Raw genomic sequence first — 19,499 nt, 5'->3', positions numbered from 1 at the left:
CGGCAAAGATAGGCTTAAAAAGGAAAAAAAACTGTGTCCAAAACATAGTGCCAACATCATGTGCCAAATCGTGGTAATAATCATCCTAACTGCGCTTACGCAGTGGGGTGCAAGACTGCACATCGTGACTCCAGAATTTCTGCCAGGGCAAATCAGCACCATGTTTCCAATTGTATCAAAAATAAATCCATATTTTCTTTTTTTTATTCTTTTTGCTCATTTTGAGTTTTTAAACCATAATTGCGTAGAAAGGAAACCTTGTAATATTACATTAAATCTGTACAGCTATAAAATAAAGGAATACATGAACATTTAGTGGGTGTTTCATAATATATCTAAAAAGACAGCACTTGTTTGTGTTGCAATTTTCCTTTTTTTTTCTTCTTACAAACAGCTATGAAAAGATTTTAATGAAACACCGGTGCCCGGCTTTTAAAAACAAGTTTCATTTATCTTGTTGATAGATAAAAGTAACACAGGTTTTTGTTTGCAAGAAAAGAAATGTTATAACGGAGATAATATATACTTTGAAAAAAAATAAAAAAGCTCAACGATGATCCTTTTGATCGCCACCTTTCATATAATTATTTGTCACTATTATATGCAAGAATTTTATCTAAACCATATGCCAGCCAACAACAAATAACGGATTTGTATTTTTTTATATTACATCAATTCTGTATTGAAAACATTTTTTTACAGCAGATCAGCCCTATTCGGCCCCCGTCTAGTCGCCCGTTTTTCCTGCTGTAAAGACTCAAACCTTAATCAGTCGTTGGTTTCGTCTTAGATTCAGGAGCCGTATGTCTATCCCATGCATGTTTAAATTCCATCACTGTATTACCCTCTACCACTTCTGCTGGGAGGCCGTACCCCTTTTTTTTACCACCTTCTCTATGGTCTTTGGTTCTTGGATGTCTCCTTTTTTTTGTAAGAAATAATTAGTCCCATCTAATCTTCCTGACAACACAGTACCCATAAATTAACAATTTCTTCGCTTATATCAATCTAGCAAAACGCAAGAACAATTGTGAAGAGAACTACTTTGGATGCCGTAACGGAAAATGTATTTTAAACACTTGGGTGTGCGATGGACAAAAAGACTGTGAAGATGGCACTGATGAATCCCATTGCGGTAAATTCTTTAAATATTTTTTCTTAATTAAAAAAAAATTATAATAATTAAAAAAAAATATATATATATATATTTTATGAATTTTTTCAGAATAAAATAATTAAATTTTTCTTATATGCCTTCGAAAGGCAGACCATAACAAGCATCTTCTGCCAGAAGAACGGTCTCTGCAAAATGCATAGTTAAACGGGTTAGGTATCCAGAAGAACCTAAAAATGGTGGACAAGTTCTTGATGACTCGGCTCCAGATCATGTCCCTCAAATCCCGCTAAGACAAGCCTAGCTGATTCACCAGCTCGATCAGCTCCACCAAGGAATCAGAGCGCATGTTTATCCCGAGAAGGTCTAAAACTTTGTCACAACTAATTTTCTTATCCCTTGGAGCTCTATACAATCATGAGGGTTTAACCTACTGGGCAGAAATCAAATGTATTACAAATTATTGATTCTACTAAGAGTTGTTAATTCTAGATTGTGGCATCCCACTGATAAACTCTTCTTATTTCCTGATAATTATAGTTATTATGATTTTTAAGAGCAAATTGTAATTATGTTGTTTAAAATATTGTTATTCTTCCTGATCTGTTTATTAATCTTTTATCTTCTTTTAAAATTATTTTTCACTGTGTATTTTCTCTATGTCTACTATTTTACTTTACAGTAGGCATCACTATTATTTTACGTAAATTTATTTTATCAACTTGAAAAATTTTAGCAATGCTCCCATATTCCTGTGTATGATATAAAACCTAGCGTAGGTGCATTTTTTAAAATACAATTAGGTCTCTATTGACAAACATAGAGAGAATAATGTGGACAGGACAAAATTCAATAATTGATGATATCACACTAACACTGTAATGTAAAATATAGTAATTTTTTAGGTGAATAGAGCTATAAACAGTCGTAGAAGTGCCCCTTGGCAAAAGTCATCTAAGCCTCTAAATATATTTTATATCTTGACAATGAAAACAAAATATATTCCACTGCAGTTTCTAGACTAAACAAAATGGTACCAATACATGAAATAGCAGTTCTCGGTTTAATTTTCTTAGATACCTCCTGTTCCTGGAGCGAATTTGCTTGTTCTAAAAATAAGTGCATATCGAAGAATTGGTTGTGCGATGGAGAAGACGATTGTGGGGATGGTTCTGATGAAAGCGACGAAGTTTGTGGTAAGTGTAATTATAATTTGTATACTAATGGAAAATGTTTGTTCTTTCAAAAAAAGAACAGTATGTATAACTCTATGGGGGTGATTTTCTAAGTAAAAAGGTTTCCTCAATCAAGGTTGTCACCCAGCATTGTCCAACCTGGTGTGCATGGAATTACTGATGCTCTGTGCACAATGATGTCATGGTGATGTCATTCACTTGTTACTTTGTATATAATTTTAGATACTTTGTAAATAATTTTAGAAGTTGGTAATAAGTCCATAAAATATCTAATAGTCTTATTTTTTAAAACAAACTTGGAGTATATTGTTTTTTTTTTGTGAAGAACTTAAGGTTATGCTTCAAATGTAATAACAGTGAGAATATTAGAACTCATTTTAAAGCATATACATGTTCTCTTGTTATTTGTTTAAGGTTCTGTAACCTGTTCTTCTGAGATGTTTAGTTGTCCCGGCTCTCATGCCTGCGTTTCGTCCCATTGGCTTTGCGATGGAGAAAGAGATTGTCCGAATGGAAGTGATGAACTTTCAACTGCTGGCTGTGGTACGATTTATTATACTTGTTGTGATGTATATTTCACAAAGGTTTTCAATATATTTTAAGGTCCAAGATTTATTACAAAAAGTGAACAGAGCATATGGTGTAATTTGCAATACTAAACAAAAAAAAGAAAAAAAAAACTAGAAACAAATTACAAAGAAAAAGGGATATCAAGCTCCCGAGGATAGGCAAAACTAAGAGGTCACAGACCTTGAGGCTTATTAAAAGGTGCCTTGGTAGAGCATCATCATTGGCAGTGGTCTTTAATGCTGTATTGTCTTGAACCTTCCAGCCTGGATTTACTTATTTTCAGCAATATGAACATACATAAGAACTTCCAATGGTACCTGGCACTCTTCTTCTTAGAAGGTAGCGACTCCGTGTATGAGTGTGGCTAACTTCATGTATGGGCTGGACTAGTCCCAGAGAGCCTTTAATGGGACGAAACTGGGCAGGTAGCGAGGAAAGCAGATGTGGAGTAGGCAGAGTGTGTGTGGGGGGGTAGGCATGAGTATATATATCGATACCCTGCCAGAAGAAAGAAGAAACTGACCCCGTGACCCAGGGAAGGAGCATTTTACCAGGAGACTCCAGGCCAAACCCAAAGAGTTCTCAGGCATGAAAGTAAGAAACATAACACAAGCTTCTATAGAGATATATTCACATGAACTCTTATTTAGCTCCAATTCCGTGTGGGTTACCTACCAAAAAGTAAAAGATCACTCCTTCACACCGATAAATCAGCTAAAGTTTTTTTTTAATAATCTATGTATGCAAGATAACGTATCTGTACATTTACGCATTACATTCACAACCCCGGATAATACTTTCATAATGAAATATAAAAAGTGTTTGAAAACATGCGTTTAACTCCAACCTCTGATTTTTCCTTACAATTCTTTCCCACTTTTGGCATTATCATGCCAGTGTATTTTGTGATAGTTTAAAGTAGAGAACATATAACATCAGCGACAGAAAAGCATAAATCTTCTGGCAGCTTTTTTTTTTTTTATCTTCTAAGCTTTGAGGCTCACATTGTCAAAATCTGTAATAAAGGATCAGAGGCTATAACCGTACATGAAAAAGATGCAGTGTGACTGGAGCAATAAACAATGAAGCATTTCACAAGATTTTTTACAGCCCCACTTCTTATTCTGTGGGTTATGATTGGTAGTTTGTTAGGGTTCATTGATAAGCAGCACCTGAATTTATTGTTCTTTTTAAGGAAACGATCTATCAGTTCAGACAGCCATTATGCACAAATAATTCCTCTGATGCCCAGGTCTTCTGACATAATCGTAAACTCGAAATGGGTCATGAAAGCATGAATCATAGCTACATGCAGTATTCTAAAACACAACCACACGGTGACGTATTCTGGCCAAGGCCAAATAGACTTAGGAAGAAAGGAGGAGAAGGGTAGCCACCAGAAGAGGGAAGGGCAGGTCATCCCCAGTATGCTGGTGTTCATTGGGCCAATTACAAGGAAGAGCTCTCCTTCCCCAACCAGCCCATTTACACCATAGAGCTGGCAGAGCCTCCATAGACTGCTTTGGAAGACAATTTTCGCCTTTAAGTCATAGAGTTCAGAGATATGATGCTATCTTCCAGTGAAACACAGCCACACACTGTCGATATATGTCTGGTGGACCAGTGACCGTCAATTCCCACCGAGCTTTTCTAATTCATGGTGATGGTGGGTTCAAAAGGTAATTTGTAGATTTGAATGAAAATGGATGTAGGTTAAGAAATGACTTGTGGTTTTATTTTATATTATAATTCTTCCATATTGTGGAGGAATTATCAAATCACCACACAGTTCACCAAAAAAAAAAAAAAAAGATTTGTAGTCCCATACAATATTTTGGGAAGTGGTGTCCAAGAGGTCCATTATTGGCCATATATTGTGTATATCCTAAGTTCTTATACTATATGGGAATGGAAATGCAATTATCCCAATGGAAATAACGATAGTGAAACTAAAGAAAGCATCAAATCCATTATCCCACGCAAAGGTGCCAGCCCCCTACAAAGTTCTCTTTTAAATTGAATGTATAGGCCACAGTATGGATCAAATGGGAAAATTGTCTGTGTGCTTTTCTGGAGCAGGTTCCTCTTACCATTCTTCATGGTCTCTATTACATTGTGTTTTAAGCCAGCAGGAGGTCATCATGATGCACTTAAGACCCGACATGGGGAGTTGTATTCTAGTATTAAAATAAAATCTTACAATAGAATAGGGGATAAAATGTAAAAGAATAAATGACAAATTTTCAAAAAGCCACATTCTGAAAGTTTAGTGTAGAAGAAAGAAAAGATATTACCGTTAGGAGAAAAGTGCACTCTATTATGCTTGGTGAATTTTCGCTAAAAAGGAAGCTCTGTCTGATTCATCCGTTAACAATCCTGCTGACAATAGAACCTGAAATTGTCGTTCTTTGGGAAAAAAATCTAGATTTTAAGTGAGTCAACTAGTCAAGGATCATATAACCAACTGACAAGGTTAAGTTTCATTCTGTTCTCTACTGATTCACTTACGATATATATATATATGATATAGAGAGAGAGAAAAAGAGAGAGAGAGAGGTGGAGAAAGACAGAGAGAGAGAGAGAGAGAGAGAGAGAGAGAGAGAGAGAGGAAGAAAGAGAAAGAGGCTACAGAAGTAAAAGTCATTTTCACCAGATCTATAGGGTTTTTATGAAAAACATGCTTTGTGTCTTTATCCCTCATCCCTAACTTATACCCTTGCGCAGTAGGCAATATCTCATGCCAGCATGCTCCTGGCATAATTGAGCTCTACTGGCTTCGCTTCTGATTGAAGTCACAAGGGTAGAATGCATGAGGAGTACATATGCGTATGGGCAGATACCCAGCAATGATTGCTTTCCTGATCCTTGGAAAAAAATGAATATGACTGCAAGACCCTATTTTAGTGCCTCCATAACACTATTATAGCATTTCATTTTAGAAGAACGACCATTCTTATACACATTCGATGCCTGCGAAAATGGCACCATGAGATTCAAACATGTGGAAGATGACCAAGTTGACAATATTGCAAGTAGTCTGATTTATGCCAAAGTTAGTTTGGATAATAATAATAATATATGTATATATATTATTTTTGTATTATTTTTTTTATGAGACCCTTCACATGCATTAAACACATATAGTATATAACCGGTTTGAAAAATTAAATGGGAAAACCATATATCAGGTTTGTGGGTTAGTTTTATATTTTATTTTCTTCATATATTTTTCAGCTCCTGTTACTACCTGTGATGAAAACGCTTTTATGTGCCGCAACAAAGTCTGCATCCCTAAACGGTTTGTGTGCGATCACGATGATGACTGTGGAGATGGCTCCGACGAATCTCCGGAATGTGGCAAGTAATATCAGAATCATTAGTATGTATTAAACAAAAGGCTTGTTGTTGAGAAAATGAGGATAATGGTTTGAATACTTAAAGTAAAAAAAAAAATGTAAAATTAGAATATACTTACAGTATTTTATTACCGGGGTTTTCCTACACAGTTTATTATATGTTTGTAAATACTCTAGCTGCATGAATAATATATAGACGCATAGATGTAATAAACAATGTAGTTTATGAATCTTTTATATGGATGTGTAGTGCAGGTCCTTTGTGATACCGGTACAATTGCAATGTACTCTTTTTTTGTATGTAACAGAAGTATGCTGTATATTCTCAGAATACATGTGTATAGTTTATTCCCTTAAAACTGATTTTTCAAGGAACTGATAAGCCTTTCAGTGCCTAAGGATAATAGTTTTGCATGTTAAAATGTATTTAAACAAACACACATATTAGAAAGATTAATGTTAATAAAACGATGTATGTTTTATTAATGCTTCCACCTTCCTTTCTTTTCCTTCACTTTCTCATTTCCTTCCTTCCTTCCTTCTCTCCCTTCTCTCTCTTCCCTCCCTCCTTCCTTCCTTCCTTCCTACCTTCCTTCTCTCTCTTCCTTTCATTGGTATTCAAAGTTTTTTGGGTACCTCAATCAATAAAAGAGGATTTCTTTATTTGTTTTTAAATTTAAGAGATGTCATTAACATAACATGGTTGTCCTTTTTTCTTGTTTTTAATATTTTCAATTTAGGTTATCGGCAGTGTGGCCCTAATGAATTTAGCTGTGCTGATGGCCAATGTTTACTGAATTCTCAGTGGCAATGTGATGGAGACTTTGACTGTCCAGATCACTCTGATGAAGCACCTCTGAATAAAAGATGTTTGAATTCAGGTTTGGAATTTTATCCAATTTTATCGTGTTTTTGTTTTATTTTCATTTACCCACGTATGAGTTCAGCATTGTCAGAAATGATTTTGACAGTAACAAAAGGCCAGCAGGAAAAACTAACGAGATGAAAATAGGGATTAAAGGAATAGGGTCATCAATAATTCACTCTAGAACTGGTGACATGGACATGGCAGATACTAGGGGTTTGCGACTCCAACTGTTCCTTTCATGCACACTGCCATTGTAAAGGAAAGTTTCAAGAGCTACTATGACAAGGAAAAATAACATGTGGAATTAGGGATGTGTTTTAAGCATATAATATTTTTTTTTTGCTATTAGAATTGATACATACCACTCAACCTTCCTCCACTCATTCTGGTGGCATGATCGGATGCTACTGTTTGGAAGGCAGGGAACCGGCTGTAGTTTGTAACTTACCTAGTATAGACAACATGCGGTTTGGAAGGTCATTAGTAGCTCAGAAAACCTATGCACTACTCCTCTGAGGTCTCCGAGTAAAGCACTACTCCTCTGAGGTTTCCGAGTAAAGCACTACTCCTCTGAGGTCTCCGAGTAAAGCACTACTCCTCTGAGGTCTCCGAGTAAAGCACTACTCCTCTGGGGTCTCCGAGTAAAGCACTGCTTCTCTGAGGTCTCTGAGTCAGCGTTGCCTTTCAGAAAGAGTAATGTCATTTGGCCATTGCTACTTCCCACCAACTCCCGCCAAAGGCTTTCTAGTGCTTGCCCCCCTATACATGGATAACCCCACCCCCTTAACAAAGCCACTCCCCCAGAAGAGGGAGAGCTCTCGGTAGCCTACTCTCAGTAGCCTCTGGGTATGCTATTAACGTTATTTAGAAAGGGTAATATTAATTAACTATGGGTTTTGTTACTACAATATTATCAAAACTCAAAAGTCAATATTAGTTGTTTTCTTGATACATTTAAACTCTAAACAAATAAAAATTGCTGCTTTAAATCATTGAAAGTAACTTAAGCCTCATAAACAGTTCTAGTACATAAACCTCTCCCTGGAGACCCAAACAGGACACACTCTGTACTATATTATGGAGATACCGCGACATTACTGCCTGCTCTGACCTCGTCGGGGTTAAGATGAGCCTTAACCTTGAATCCTCATGTACATTCATCTTGCTTTCAATGATAGAATACAGAGTCCAAAAGGCTCTACCTCTTTTCAACCCATTCTTCAATTATGGGAATAATTATTTGTGTCGTTGTCTTCTGTTCATCAACATGGCTTTGAAATACTTATAGGAGAGTTCTAGTCTATGACACCGACTCTACAAAGCATAAAATATATAATATAAATAATAATATAAAGAATAATATAAAGAATAATACATCTTATATATATATAAAGAAATATGTATTCTGGTAAGTAACAATCACACGCACATACTAAACCCGACATCCCATCTCCCTTTTGTTTCATGAGTAGATTGCCTGATTTTGAAAAGCTTGATCATTAAGATGCAATAAATTCAAGAGGAAGTTTTTCAAATTTGTAATTAGACCCCAGCCTCTCCAGCCCGTTTGCGGAAAGAAACAATTTACCTGCCGTTATTTAGTCTGGCTGCGTTTCGTGGACGAGTAAGCCATGCTTAATGGATACACTCAAATGAAATCTGAAAAACAGGGGTTTTTTTTGTTTTCTAGTTAATAATCATACATTCCCATTGCATGCAGCTTCCTTGCATGACGCTGAATACTAATCCATATATTTTTTATAGACTAGAAGTATCTCTTTTTTTTCTTTTCTTTTTTTTTTTCTTTTTTTCAGAACAGTCATGCAACAATTCCTCTTTTATGTGCAAAAACGGAAAGTGTGTTCAGGAAGGAGTCCTTTGCGACGCTACCGATGACTGTGGAGACGGATCTGATGAGAGAGGCTGCAATTTAAATGAATGTTTAAGTAAAAAAGTCAGTGGCTGTTCCCAAGACTGTCAAGATCTCCCGGTTGGATACAAGGTAAGTAGTCAATATTTATAAGATGCGTTTGAAGAATACATAGAAATGAATAATTCATTGGCGTCATGTGTTTTCTGTAAGAAAAAAAGAAGTAACAATGTATATATTGTAACAATAATATATTAAAAGCCCAAAATCAGGTTCAAAATCAGCATATTTTTTAAATGATGTGCAATTTTGTTTAAATTGAGCAATTTAATTGAACCAATTAAATTTAATTGCATTTGGAGTACTCATTATTATCTCGATAAAATGAGTAAAATAATAGCCTTTTAGCATCATTGGTAGGTGCGTTTTAAGGATTTCTTTTATATCAGTATTTTTGTGGTCAAGAAAATGGGTAAAATCTACCTTTTAACATGTGAATTGCCAACAAGTTTTGGGGGCTGTGGTTGAAGACGTGGGCTTTACTAGGGATTTTAAACGGGCTGCGATCTCATAATGTTAGCGATTACGCCCTGCAGAATTCTGCTGCAAGTTTATAGTTGGAACGTACATTTTTCAGTTTTGTAAAATTTCTGTATATTTTCTCGTATGAGCCTTAATTTAGTTAATATGATCCCCCCACACACACGAATTGAAGGAAAATGAAGCAAAAAGCTCAAAATTTCGATCTGAAATACGTGGGCCCACATTCACTCACACTTTCACTCAGTATTCTAATGGCCCTTTATCACTCCCATCACTCCTGTGTTCCAATGGCCCTTTATCACTCCCAACACTCCTGTGTTCCGATGGCCCTTTATCACTCCCATCACTCCTGTGTTCCAGTGGCCCTTTATCACTCCCATCACTCCTGTGTTCCAACGGCTTTTTATCACTCCCATCACTCCTGTGTTCCAACGGCCCTTTATCACTCCCATCACTCCTGTGTTCCAACGGCCCTTTATCACTCCCATCACTCCTGTGTTCAAATGGCACGTTGTGTTCGCTGATCCAAGTTTAAGTTTAAAAGACAAATTGATCGTTAGAAAACCACTTTGCAATTATGTTACAGTCAGAAATTTCCTCGTTTTTAATAAAAACTACTGAGTGACTCCAAACTTTTTCGGTAGTGTGTATATAATAACATTTCTGTTCCAAATATAGGAATATATAAAATATTATATATATATATATATATATATATATTTACATTTTAGTATTTAGTAGAATTTTGAAGTTACCGTAAAGTACAATTGCACTACTACTACTACTACTACGTACCCTCTTCTTAATGGTAACAATGTAATGGTGTCTAAGAGTCTATTTCAGCCATTTTCACTTCACATATTCACAATAGGCTGAATCAATGTTTTTAAAGGTTACTCCATGCGCTTGAGTGCTGATTCACTGAGTAACCTGGTGGGAAAAGATCAAAATGATCACGGAAACCTGAAACAAATCATTCAAAGTCACAGTGGTTTCTTCAGTAGGTTATAGTTTTAGGATTGCCACAGGCATTGTATGACTCTTGTTAAGTTATCAAATTTTGTGATTTTGAAAACAGCCCATGCCAGTCTTTTTGATCTAATAAATTGAAGTTTCTGTTTTCTGTATTATTGTTTTCCAACGGGAGGTCATGTTCTGAATGTAACCCTCAAGGATTTTTTGCAGATCGATTTAAAGATATGTGGCCTCTTCCCCAAACATAATTCATTTCTGTCCCTCAACAATAAAAACCTCGACCACAATGCTTCAATCCATAAATAATCTTGTTTTAATTAATAGGTAATTGTGCCATTTTGTTTTAATTCTATTATTTTTCCTTACAGATTAATCACCGTTTACTTAGAACTTTCGATATTTACATTTTGTCCATTAAAATACCATGAAATGGATGAGAAGTCCAGCGCAGACAGGGTTAATGCTGTAAATGACTATTGTAGCTGGAAACAGCTGATTTTTAATGGAACATCTTTATAGGCCTACAGAGACCCTTTATCACTCCCATCACTCCTGTGTTCCAATGGCCCTTTATCACTCCCATCACTCCTGGGTTCCAATGGCCCTTTATCACTCCCCTCACTCCTGGGTTCCAATGGCCCTTTATCACTCCCCTCACTCCTGGGTTCCAATGGCACACTGATCCAAGTTTAAACGGTTAATTTTATGGTTCGAAAATATTTTGCAATTATGTTACAGCCAGAAATTTCCTTGTTTTCCATGAAAACAGTTAAGTGACCCCAAACGATTAAACAGTAGTGTAGCTTAGTTCATTTCTGGATATTCGTTCTAGCTCCACCTTGGTAATTCCTAGTTTTCCCAGTGGAGAACCTCTAGTTTAGAATTTTTAGGAGCTGCAACAAAAGTTAAGGCTTTGTAATTAATACTATTATCGGTGTTGTATTCTGACAAAGCCAGACTAGGCGTAGACAAATGGCAACGGGAGAGAGGCAAAAGAATACAAGGGCTTCATGAGTTGAAAGAAACAGTCTAGTATGGTTTGGACTCTCGGAGTAATAAAAACTTCTTGCTCACGGGTTGGTTGGTTGGTTGGTTGGTTGGTTGGTTGTGGTTTGGTCCTGGTGTTGTTGTTAAGAAAGGATTTCCATCAGGACCTCAGGTTGGGGGTCATCAAACAGTCCGTTTTCACAAGATAATTTTTTTTATATCTCCAAATATTCACCATCTAAAAACTCTAGATATAGACAAATCTTGTTAGGAGGGACATTGAGATTCCGACGGAGCTGCTTCAGGACCATCTCTTAGCATTCGACTGATACTTCAGAGATATTTAGCTGAGAGCAAGTTAGAAGCCACGTATCCTGAAAGATAAACATGTAAGCGTGAATTGAGGTGCGAAAGTCACTTCTTAAAATTCTGCTTGCGTTGCAAAGTCAGGAGCGGTGAGGCTATCACCGTGGTCATGACATATACCATGACAGAAACTCCAAGGGGTTTTTTTTTTATGTACAGATTTTCCCTGTTTCTTTTTTTTGTGTCAGTAAACAATCTTTAGAGTAATCTACGCATAAAGAACACAGGAAATGGGGCACAATTATTATAAAGTGTCTGCGTATGGCTTTCATGCACATCAGAGCTGAAAAACTATAAACCTGAATAACGACTGAACATTAAAGATAATAACACAGCTGATAAGAGATGGGTTTTCAGTGCTGGATAAATGTATGGATTTACGGTATCTCAGATGTGACAGCTTAATACACTATGTGTAACGTTTCCATCATATTCGTCTAATGGAAGCATGATAGCTTTAAAGTCATTTAGGTACATTTTCCCACCTTTCTTAACCAAGTATTTAACCACATTGTGCTCATTTTTGTATTTTCAATGTATTGGTCATAAATATATATTTGTTGTGCAATTAATGTCCAGTAATAATAATTAAAAAAAACATGCAATATATATATATATATAAATTTGTGGAGAAGAGGCTTTTCTATATTTCCAACTTATATTTCCCAACTCGTGTGTTAGCGAGTCTACCAGTTGGTCAACTAAAGTGACCATATCGGTATTTTTTCCCTGGACGCATATCATTTATACATATTACTGACCAGTACCGGTAGAGTGCTGCCCATGTAAAACTGGGTAACCCTTCTAGGCCTGGACTGGGTAAATTGGGTAAATGCCTGTGGGCTTTTGGCTAGTAGGATCGCCACTCCAGCAGCAGATCACTACTGCAGTGCTGGACACACTCAACTCCATAAAAAACGTAACATACCCAGCCGGAAGCTGCTGGCCTTAAAGTGGCAGCGCCGTCTAATCATACCTTCCACGTGTTTATACATCCCATATGCTCCAGGGGGCAGCACTTTACATCTGCGGGTCAACAACATGTGAAAATTAGATGTGTCCTGAAAAGAAGTGGTTGATATGGGGACCTTAGTACCAAATTAGCTCAACTGTAGTCAATCATATGTGAGTCAAGTGATATTTTTTGAGTGAGTTGGACTTGAATTTACATAAAAAAGCTTGTAAAAGTCATAGAATAGATCAACCACAGCCATTTGAAGTGAATATTTTTAGACTTTCATGTCTTTTAAATATTTGGCATTCAACAATGATCAATACACCTATCACCTTTTCTCTACCATGGTATTAAAATTATTCTCTATAAATAGTAACATATACACATGACATAAAAATATACCAAAGTATAAAAAAATGTATCCAGAGATACGTGTAGTGTATCCAGAAATACAGTATAATGATGTATTATTACATTTTATCGGATTTCACCACTCTAATTCTTCATATTCACCACCGGGAACATATTCAAATAAGATTGAGACCTTTTTTATGTATAAATAAAAAAAAAAAAAACAATCACTTCCAACAGACTGATTTGATTATACTTTTTTTTTTATAGTGCAAATGTTGGCCTGGATTTCGATTGAAGAATGACGGGAAAACATGCTTAGACATTGATGAATGCTTATCTGGTTTTCCCTGTAGCCAGCTATGCATCAATACCTACGGTACCTACAAGTGCTTATGTACAGAAGGATATGAATCACATCCAGACAATCCAAACGGCTGCAAATCTCTTTCAGGTAGTACATGGCAGTTATGTTCCGATGAATGAGAAATTATGTGCGCAAATCAAAATTATAAAGATTAGGTCGTTACAGATTAGTTTTGATTAACACGATGATTTGGTCTTTTTCTGAAGCTCTGTAGACCTCTTGTTTTTAGTTCCAGAAGACTATCTGCAACTTAAAAATCTTACTTTAGTTTATATTTGTAGCGAAGTGATTCCGATTATGCATTTGCCAGGCATAGTTCCTTCTGCATAATTATAGTGCATTATGATATTGTGAGTTATTAAGTGCTTGCTGTGAACTGGGAAACCTAGGGAGAGGATAAAACCTAACAAACATCACCGAGACTACCGCTGTTTGCTGCTAATGATAAAATAAGCAACAACAACAACCCAAAAAAAAATGATACATTAAATCAAGCCAACGCATTCCGATTCCAAACACGTCAGACGGCACTTAATAGTCAGTCCTGCTATTATCTCTCACCTTTGGATATTCTTGTATTGAGAATCTCTTTTTTCTTCTTGCGTATGTATTTATTTTAACCAAATTTAATAACGCTCGGAATTAAATAATTTTACGTCTGCTTAAAGTATTATGTTGATGTTTTTTGCAAACATTATTTTTGCATAAATGGTGATCTGGATATTGGAGATTAATAGTAACTGTTTATACGGGAGAGTGTGAATGCAATTGGCATATTAATGAAACTTTTTATTACTCGGTGATGATTAATGGGCAGTCTTTCGTTCTTCTTAATTTTCATCCTAATTGGGTCCCTCGATCTGGTTATCCCACCATTAGTATAACAAGCTCCACAACCTTCACTTTGGCCCCTGTTCGACACGACATTTCCATGGAATGGAAATGAGAAGCCCCTAGGGGAGCGTGGATGTCATGTTTATAGATATTACTGGAAAGATGGCGATGGCCATCAGAATCTCCTAGTGTGTTGGTACCTATTGGTCCAGAAACAACAGAAATGACTTTTCCGTATAGTAGGACAATTGAGAGACGGTCGTTCCCTGCTACCTGTCACCGAGACCAAAGATACAAAACCGATTCCTATTTATATTCATACACAAAAGTCACCATCACCATAAATTACATTTATTTCAAATATCCAAAAGCATATGTTGTTATTTGTTAACACAACCTATCATCAATTCCATTGGTTCTGTTGATTAGCTCTTATTATTTTAAGCAATAAATGGGATGAAATATTTGTTTTACATGTAAATTAGCTAAATAGAATGTATCTCTTTTGTTGAGACTAGTGGAGGACCCATTCCTGCTCCTTGCTGATCACCACGAAATAAGAAGAATTAGCACTGACGGATCCAACTACACAATGTTGAAACAGGTTAGTGTTTAAAAGTCTTTTTTAGAGGTATACATGGAAAAGGAAATAGGAGAGGCTTAAGGTAGTCACACCTATTTCACCAAAGCGCCCCCCCCGATGACAATTTTTTACATGCCCTACCCATTCATGCCAAAAACTGTCCCACAAATATTATATTATCATAATCACCACAACCAATACATAGATACCAACTGTCCTGAACGGATCTGCCCCAGCCATGTTCAAAGTTGGGAAATGCCGCCAGTTACAGTGGCAAATGTTAATTTGTGAATCCTGTGAGGAATAAAGCAATGAGATAAAATATATCATGGACAATGTAAACATGTATAACTTGGAGAAGAGAGGAAGAAGAAATGATAATAACACTAATTTGCTTTAAAAAGTTAAGCAATGTATAGGAGGTAGGACTATTTCTAATAAAGGGTTAACTCAACTAAGTTTATATTATGGTTTTCTGTATTCTTTGTAAAATGGATAAATTAAATGCAAGCATGGAAAAAAATAAATATATTTTTTAATTCTTTCTGACCTCTTAAGGCTAGAAAAGAGAGGTTGTGAAAAATAGAAACACTTGGTTCAAAAACACGAATCGGCTGTAGAGAATAACTATAATACAGTGTGGGTTCAGGTCAGAGTTAGAGCAGAATACTCAAGAACGGATACATTTTCTTAGCTCAAGCGGAGGCTCATATATATATATATATATATATATATATATATATATATATATACATAATTTATATTTATTATTATTTATTATATTTATTATTTATTAATTTTTATATTTATATATATATATATATATTATCAATAATACTATTTTAGTACAGATAGAAGATTTAAAGAGGTAAACCCATTTAGTGGATTCATGGGACTTATTGCATAGCAGAATACCTGTTGAGAAAGTATTTTTCAAAATAAATTCAGTGGAAGGCAAACATAAATGTTATAAGTGATGAATATTTCTTTTTTTTTAGGGATTAAACAATGCAATTGCAATAGACTTTGATTATAGAGAAGAGGTTGTTTACTGGATAGATCTGAGCAGGTCGAATGGAAGTCGTGTGAACAGAATGTCCGTGAATGGAAGTGACGTAAAGGTTAGTACACGGGAAAGCGATGGATTTGGGTAACTCGGTGATGGTGTACAGAGGATACAGAGTCTTTGTAACTGACATTTTTCATAAGGTGAGAAACTACACAGGGCATAAAGCATTTTTTTACTTTTCGGGTGCATTTGGATAACACGAGAGTGGACAATAACTTAATAAACTGTCGTACAGTGTGCCCCTGCTTGATAGTATCTTAAGTTTTGGCTTGCTGGTGCCATTATAGAGAAATTAACCAACATATCAGTCTCACTCTGCTCGTAAAGGATAGTCCAGGACAAAAATACAAGGTTTTTTCTGCACATGCAAAGCAGCAACCGCATACATACAATTATCTTTATTCAAGGGGCACGATTGGGATCCCTCTAGGTATGGTGAGCACGGAGATCTACATCTGGACTCAACTTTACACTAAACATATGGAGAATAATGAAGTCTAATTAAGGCTTTTTTTTCTTTCAGGTTGTGCACAATACAGCCATACCTAATGCTTTAGCCGTGGATTGGATTGGAAAGAACCTTTATTGGTTTGACACGGAGAAGAGGATTATCGAAGTCTCTAAGCTCAGTGGCTTATACCCTACTACCCTGGTTAGCAAAACGATAAAGTTTGCTCGAGACTTGGCCCTGGACCCACAGGCTAGGTATTGTAGCATTGACAAAAACCTGGTTTTATCTCATTTTGATCCAATAAACTCCCTTTATCTTCAGACCTGGAGGCGGCCATTGTTGTCAGTCATGTGATATTTTGGGTGTCCTGCCCTGCTCAAACACCACACCAAGCTGATTCTTTACGACAACCCTAACGAACTCTCTAACATAAAAAAATTGGTGCATCCCGTGTATAAACGTATACCAGGTTTTTGCATCAACCTCCACCACCGAACGTAATTAACTACCACATTGGAATAGATTGTAAGAACAAAAGAGCAGGGCCTGCTTCTCTTTTGGTGCCAATAAAGTGTTTTAATCTCATTTTCAATTTTCAGTATTCCCTATTGTAATAGTGCTACGGATTGTGCCGGTGCTCTATTAGTAGAATGTAATGTATCGTAAGACGCAGTCAAAAAGATAGATAGATAGATAGATAGATAGACATATATATAAATAAATATATAGATGGATAGATAGATAGATAGATAGATAGATAGATAGATAGATAGATAGATACATAGATAGATAGATAGATACATAGATAAACAGACATGCAGCTACTTTAAAATATTAGGGAAGAAAAATAAAAATATATGGTTGCCTGCTCGTATATCCTTGTTGAATTGCAGTAATACCCATGTAAACATGCTGTTTATTGACTCCTACATAGGTATTTGTACTGGATTGACTGCTGTGAATATCCACACATTGGCCGCGTTGGTATGGATGGCACCAATCAAAGCGTTGTCATAGAAACAATGATTTCTAGACCCACGGCGCTAACAATAGATTATGTCAACAAAAGAATCTACTGGGCTGATGAAAATCATATCGAATTTTCCGACATGAATGGATCCAATAGGCACAAAGGTACGTCTATGAATAGTGTATATGATGCAAACTACGGGGTGTCGTTTGCTCTTTAAAACATTTGAGACAACGTGCATGGCATGTTTACCAATATATGTGTGATGCACGGAATGTAACGTTTAAGGGATTTTTTCCGTACAATGTACACGTAGATTGCAGATAATACAGATGAGGCACGCATTGGAAGGGGTTAAATTTAATAATCTTGCTAAAGGCATAAAAAAAATAAGTAGAAAATGTACAATCTTGCTTGCACTGATGGTGCACCTGCCTTTGAGGACTACAACTTCCATCACCCTCATCATCATCATTCTGACTCAGGGTGATGGGGGCTGTAGTCCTCAGATGCACATTTCTCATTTTTTCTGAAAATGAAAAATATATATATATATATATTAAAAAGTCTGTAAATTTTTTTTAATGTATTTTTTTCATTTATATTTATTGACGTGAGGCATATAGGGTATAGGGGGAGAGGGCTCATAATATCTGATCCTTGCTATATAGCAGGGATCGGGCTGTTTCATCAGATCTCACAATCAGATCAGCTGATATCATATTAACTCTTTAACCAAACTTTAACCCCCTTTTTTCTGCTATAAGTAACTTAAAAAAAAAAAAAAGTACCAATAAGAAAAATGTTATTATTGTTATTTTATCGGTGGTTCTGGTATTTTATGGATTATTATAACAGTCAAAAATATCCCTTTGTTTACAACACAACACAAACCTAATGGCAGGCAGCGATAAAAAAAAAATGGTTACCATAGAAATGCATCTCAACCAGTAAGGCATTGAATTATACAGAAACCTCCATGAGGCTTGACAGCTAGAATGATACTCTCGCAACAGAGCTGGAATTCAACACTAACAATTATAACACATTTTGACATAACGGGTGCCTGCTTTTTAATACTTGAGATTTTTTTTTCTTAAAATCTTTACAACATTTCATATTATTTGAGCACAAATCTGTGTGCGTTATACAGAATGCGCTTGGTACACCACTCACTTATGATGTCATCAGTACTTGGTAGCTTTATTACAACTGCTAGTACAGTTAGAGGAACCCTGAGGTTCTAATCAGAACCCTCTCTGCATTTTTTAGAATAAATATTAAATATATATAAATATATTTAATCAACGGCACTTGCTGGCCTATCACGCCTAGATCTCCCCATTGGATGAGATCAGCAGGTTTCCCGGGGTGCCGTTGCTTAGTAAGCCAGTTACAAAGTAGATCTCTGTATAACTGGCATATCTTTCATGGTATTTTTTACCAGTATTGATCAGAGGTATGACAATGTACGCAAAGTTGCCACGGCCGCCATACCTGGGATCTTCCCAGGGTAGGCTACTTGGAGTTCTCCCTTTTTGGTGGGGGGAGTTGCTTTGTGAGGGTCGGGGTTACCCACCCAAGGAGGTGGGGTTAGTCGCATGTAGGGTTTGGGTGAGGTTAGAATTAAGTAGACAGAGAGTAGGAGGGGAAGTGGGTGGAGAGTAGGCGTGACCAAATGCCCCTCCCCTGAGCAAAGAAAGAAGAAAGTGTAGATCTAACAGAGAGAGTCCCCGTTTATCCTTATCTCGCACTTGCCTTTTTGCACAATGCGAGTTATATTACTTTGTAAAGCATCAATATCTTACCCGGTATATTAATAGCGTCATCAGATTCTTCATGTCGCAACAAAAGTATCATCCATTAATGTCGTTATGTGTTTTATTTAGTTCATAGATATGTAAAATGTAGCTTTTATGAAAAGCGACAGATCCACATAAATAATTGCCGTGCTTTAGACCGATAAATTATTTATTAGAACAGCTTCCACCCCCTCTTATACAAACTCAATCCAATGCTGCTTTAAAAGAGCTAAATATAAGTACATTTTAGTTACTCACAGAAAGAAAGAATG

General features: G+C 36.2%; 1 protein-coding gene across 1 annotated transcript in view; it reads left to right on the top strand.

The window, feature by feature from the left end:
- LOC149285175 (low-density lipoprotein receptor-related protein 1B-like) overlaps window positions 1-19,499 on the top strand; it is a 366,729-nt gene that overhangs the window by 293,466 nt on the left and 53,764 nt on the right. Inside the window, exons 50-60 of the mRNA XM_089495720.1 lie at window positions 1,013-1,135; window positions 2,191-2,310; window positions 2,725-2,853; window positions 6,115-6,237; window positions 6,977-7,117; window positions 8,919-9,106; window positions 13,422-13,605; window positions 14,871-14,956; window positions 15,934-16,056; window positions 16,528-16,709; window positions 17,390-17,589. Coding sequence (XP_089351846.1) covers window positions 1,013-1,135; window positions 2,191-2,310; window positions 2,725-2,853; window positions 6,115-6,237; window positions 6,977-7,117; window positions 8,919-9,106; window positions 13,422-13,605; window positions 14,871-14,956; window positions 15,934-16,056; window positions 16,528-16,709; window positions 17,390-17,589 — 1,599 coding nt within the window. The remainder of the gene's footprint in view (window positions 1-1,012; window positions 1,136-2,190; window positions 2,311-2,724; window positions 2,854-6,114; window positions 6,238-6,976; window positions 7,118-8,918; window positions 9,107-13,421; window positions 13,606-14,870; window positions 14,957-15,933; window positions 16,057-16,527; window positions 16,710-17,389; window positions 17,590-19,499) is intronic.

This window comes from Sceloporus occidentalis, unplaced genomic scaffold, assembly GCF_023333645.1.
Source record: "Sceloporus occidentalis isolate IW3139 unplaced genomic scaffold, rSceOcc1.0.p SCAF_83, whole genome shotgun sequence".
Lineage (NCBI taxonomy): Eukaryota > Metazoa > Chordata > Lepidosauria > Squamata > Phrynosomatidae > Sceloporus > Sceloporus occidentalis.
Note: the sequence above shows the minus strand (reverse complement) of the source record. Positions and strands in the feature narration are given on the sequence as shown.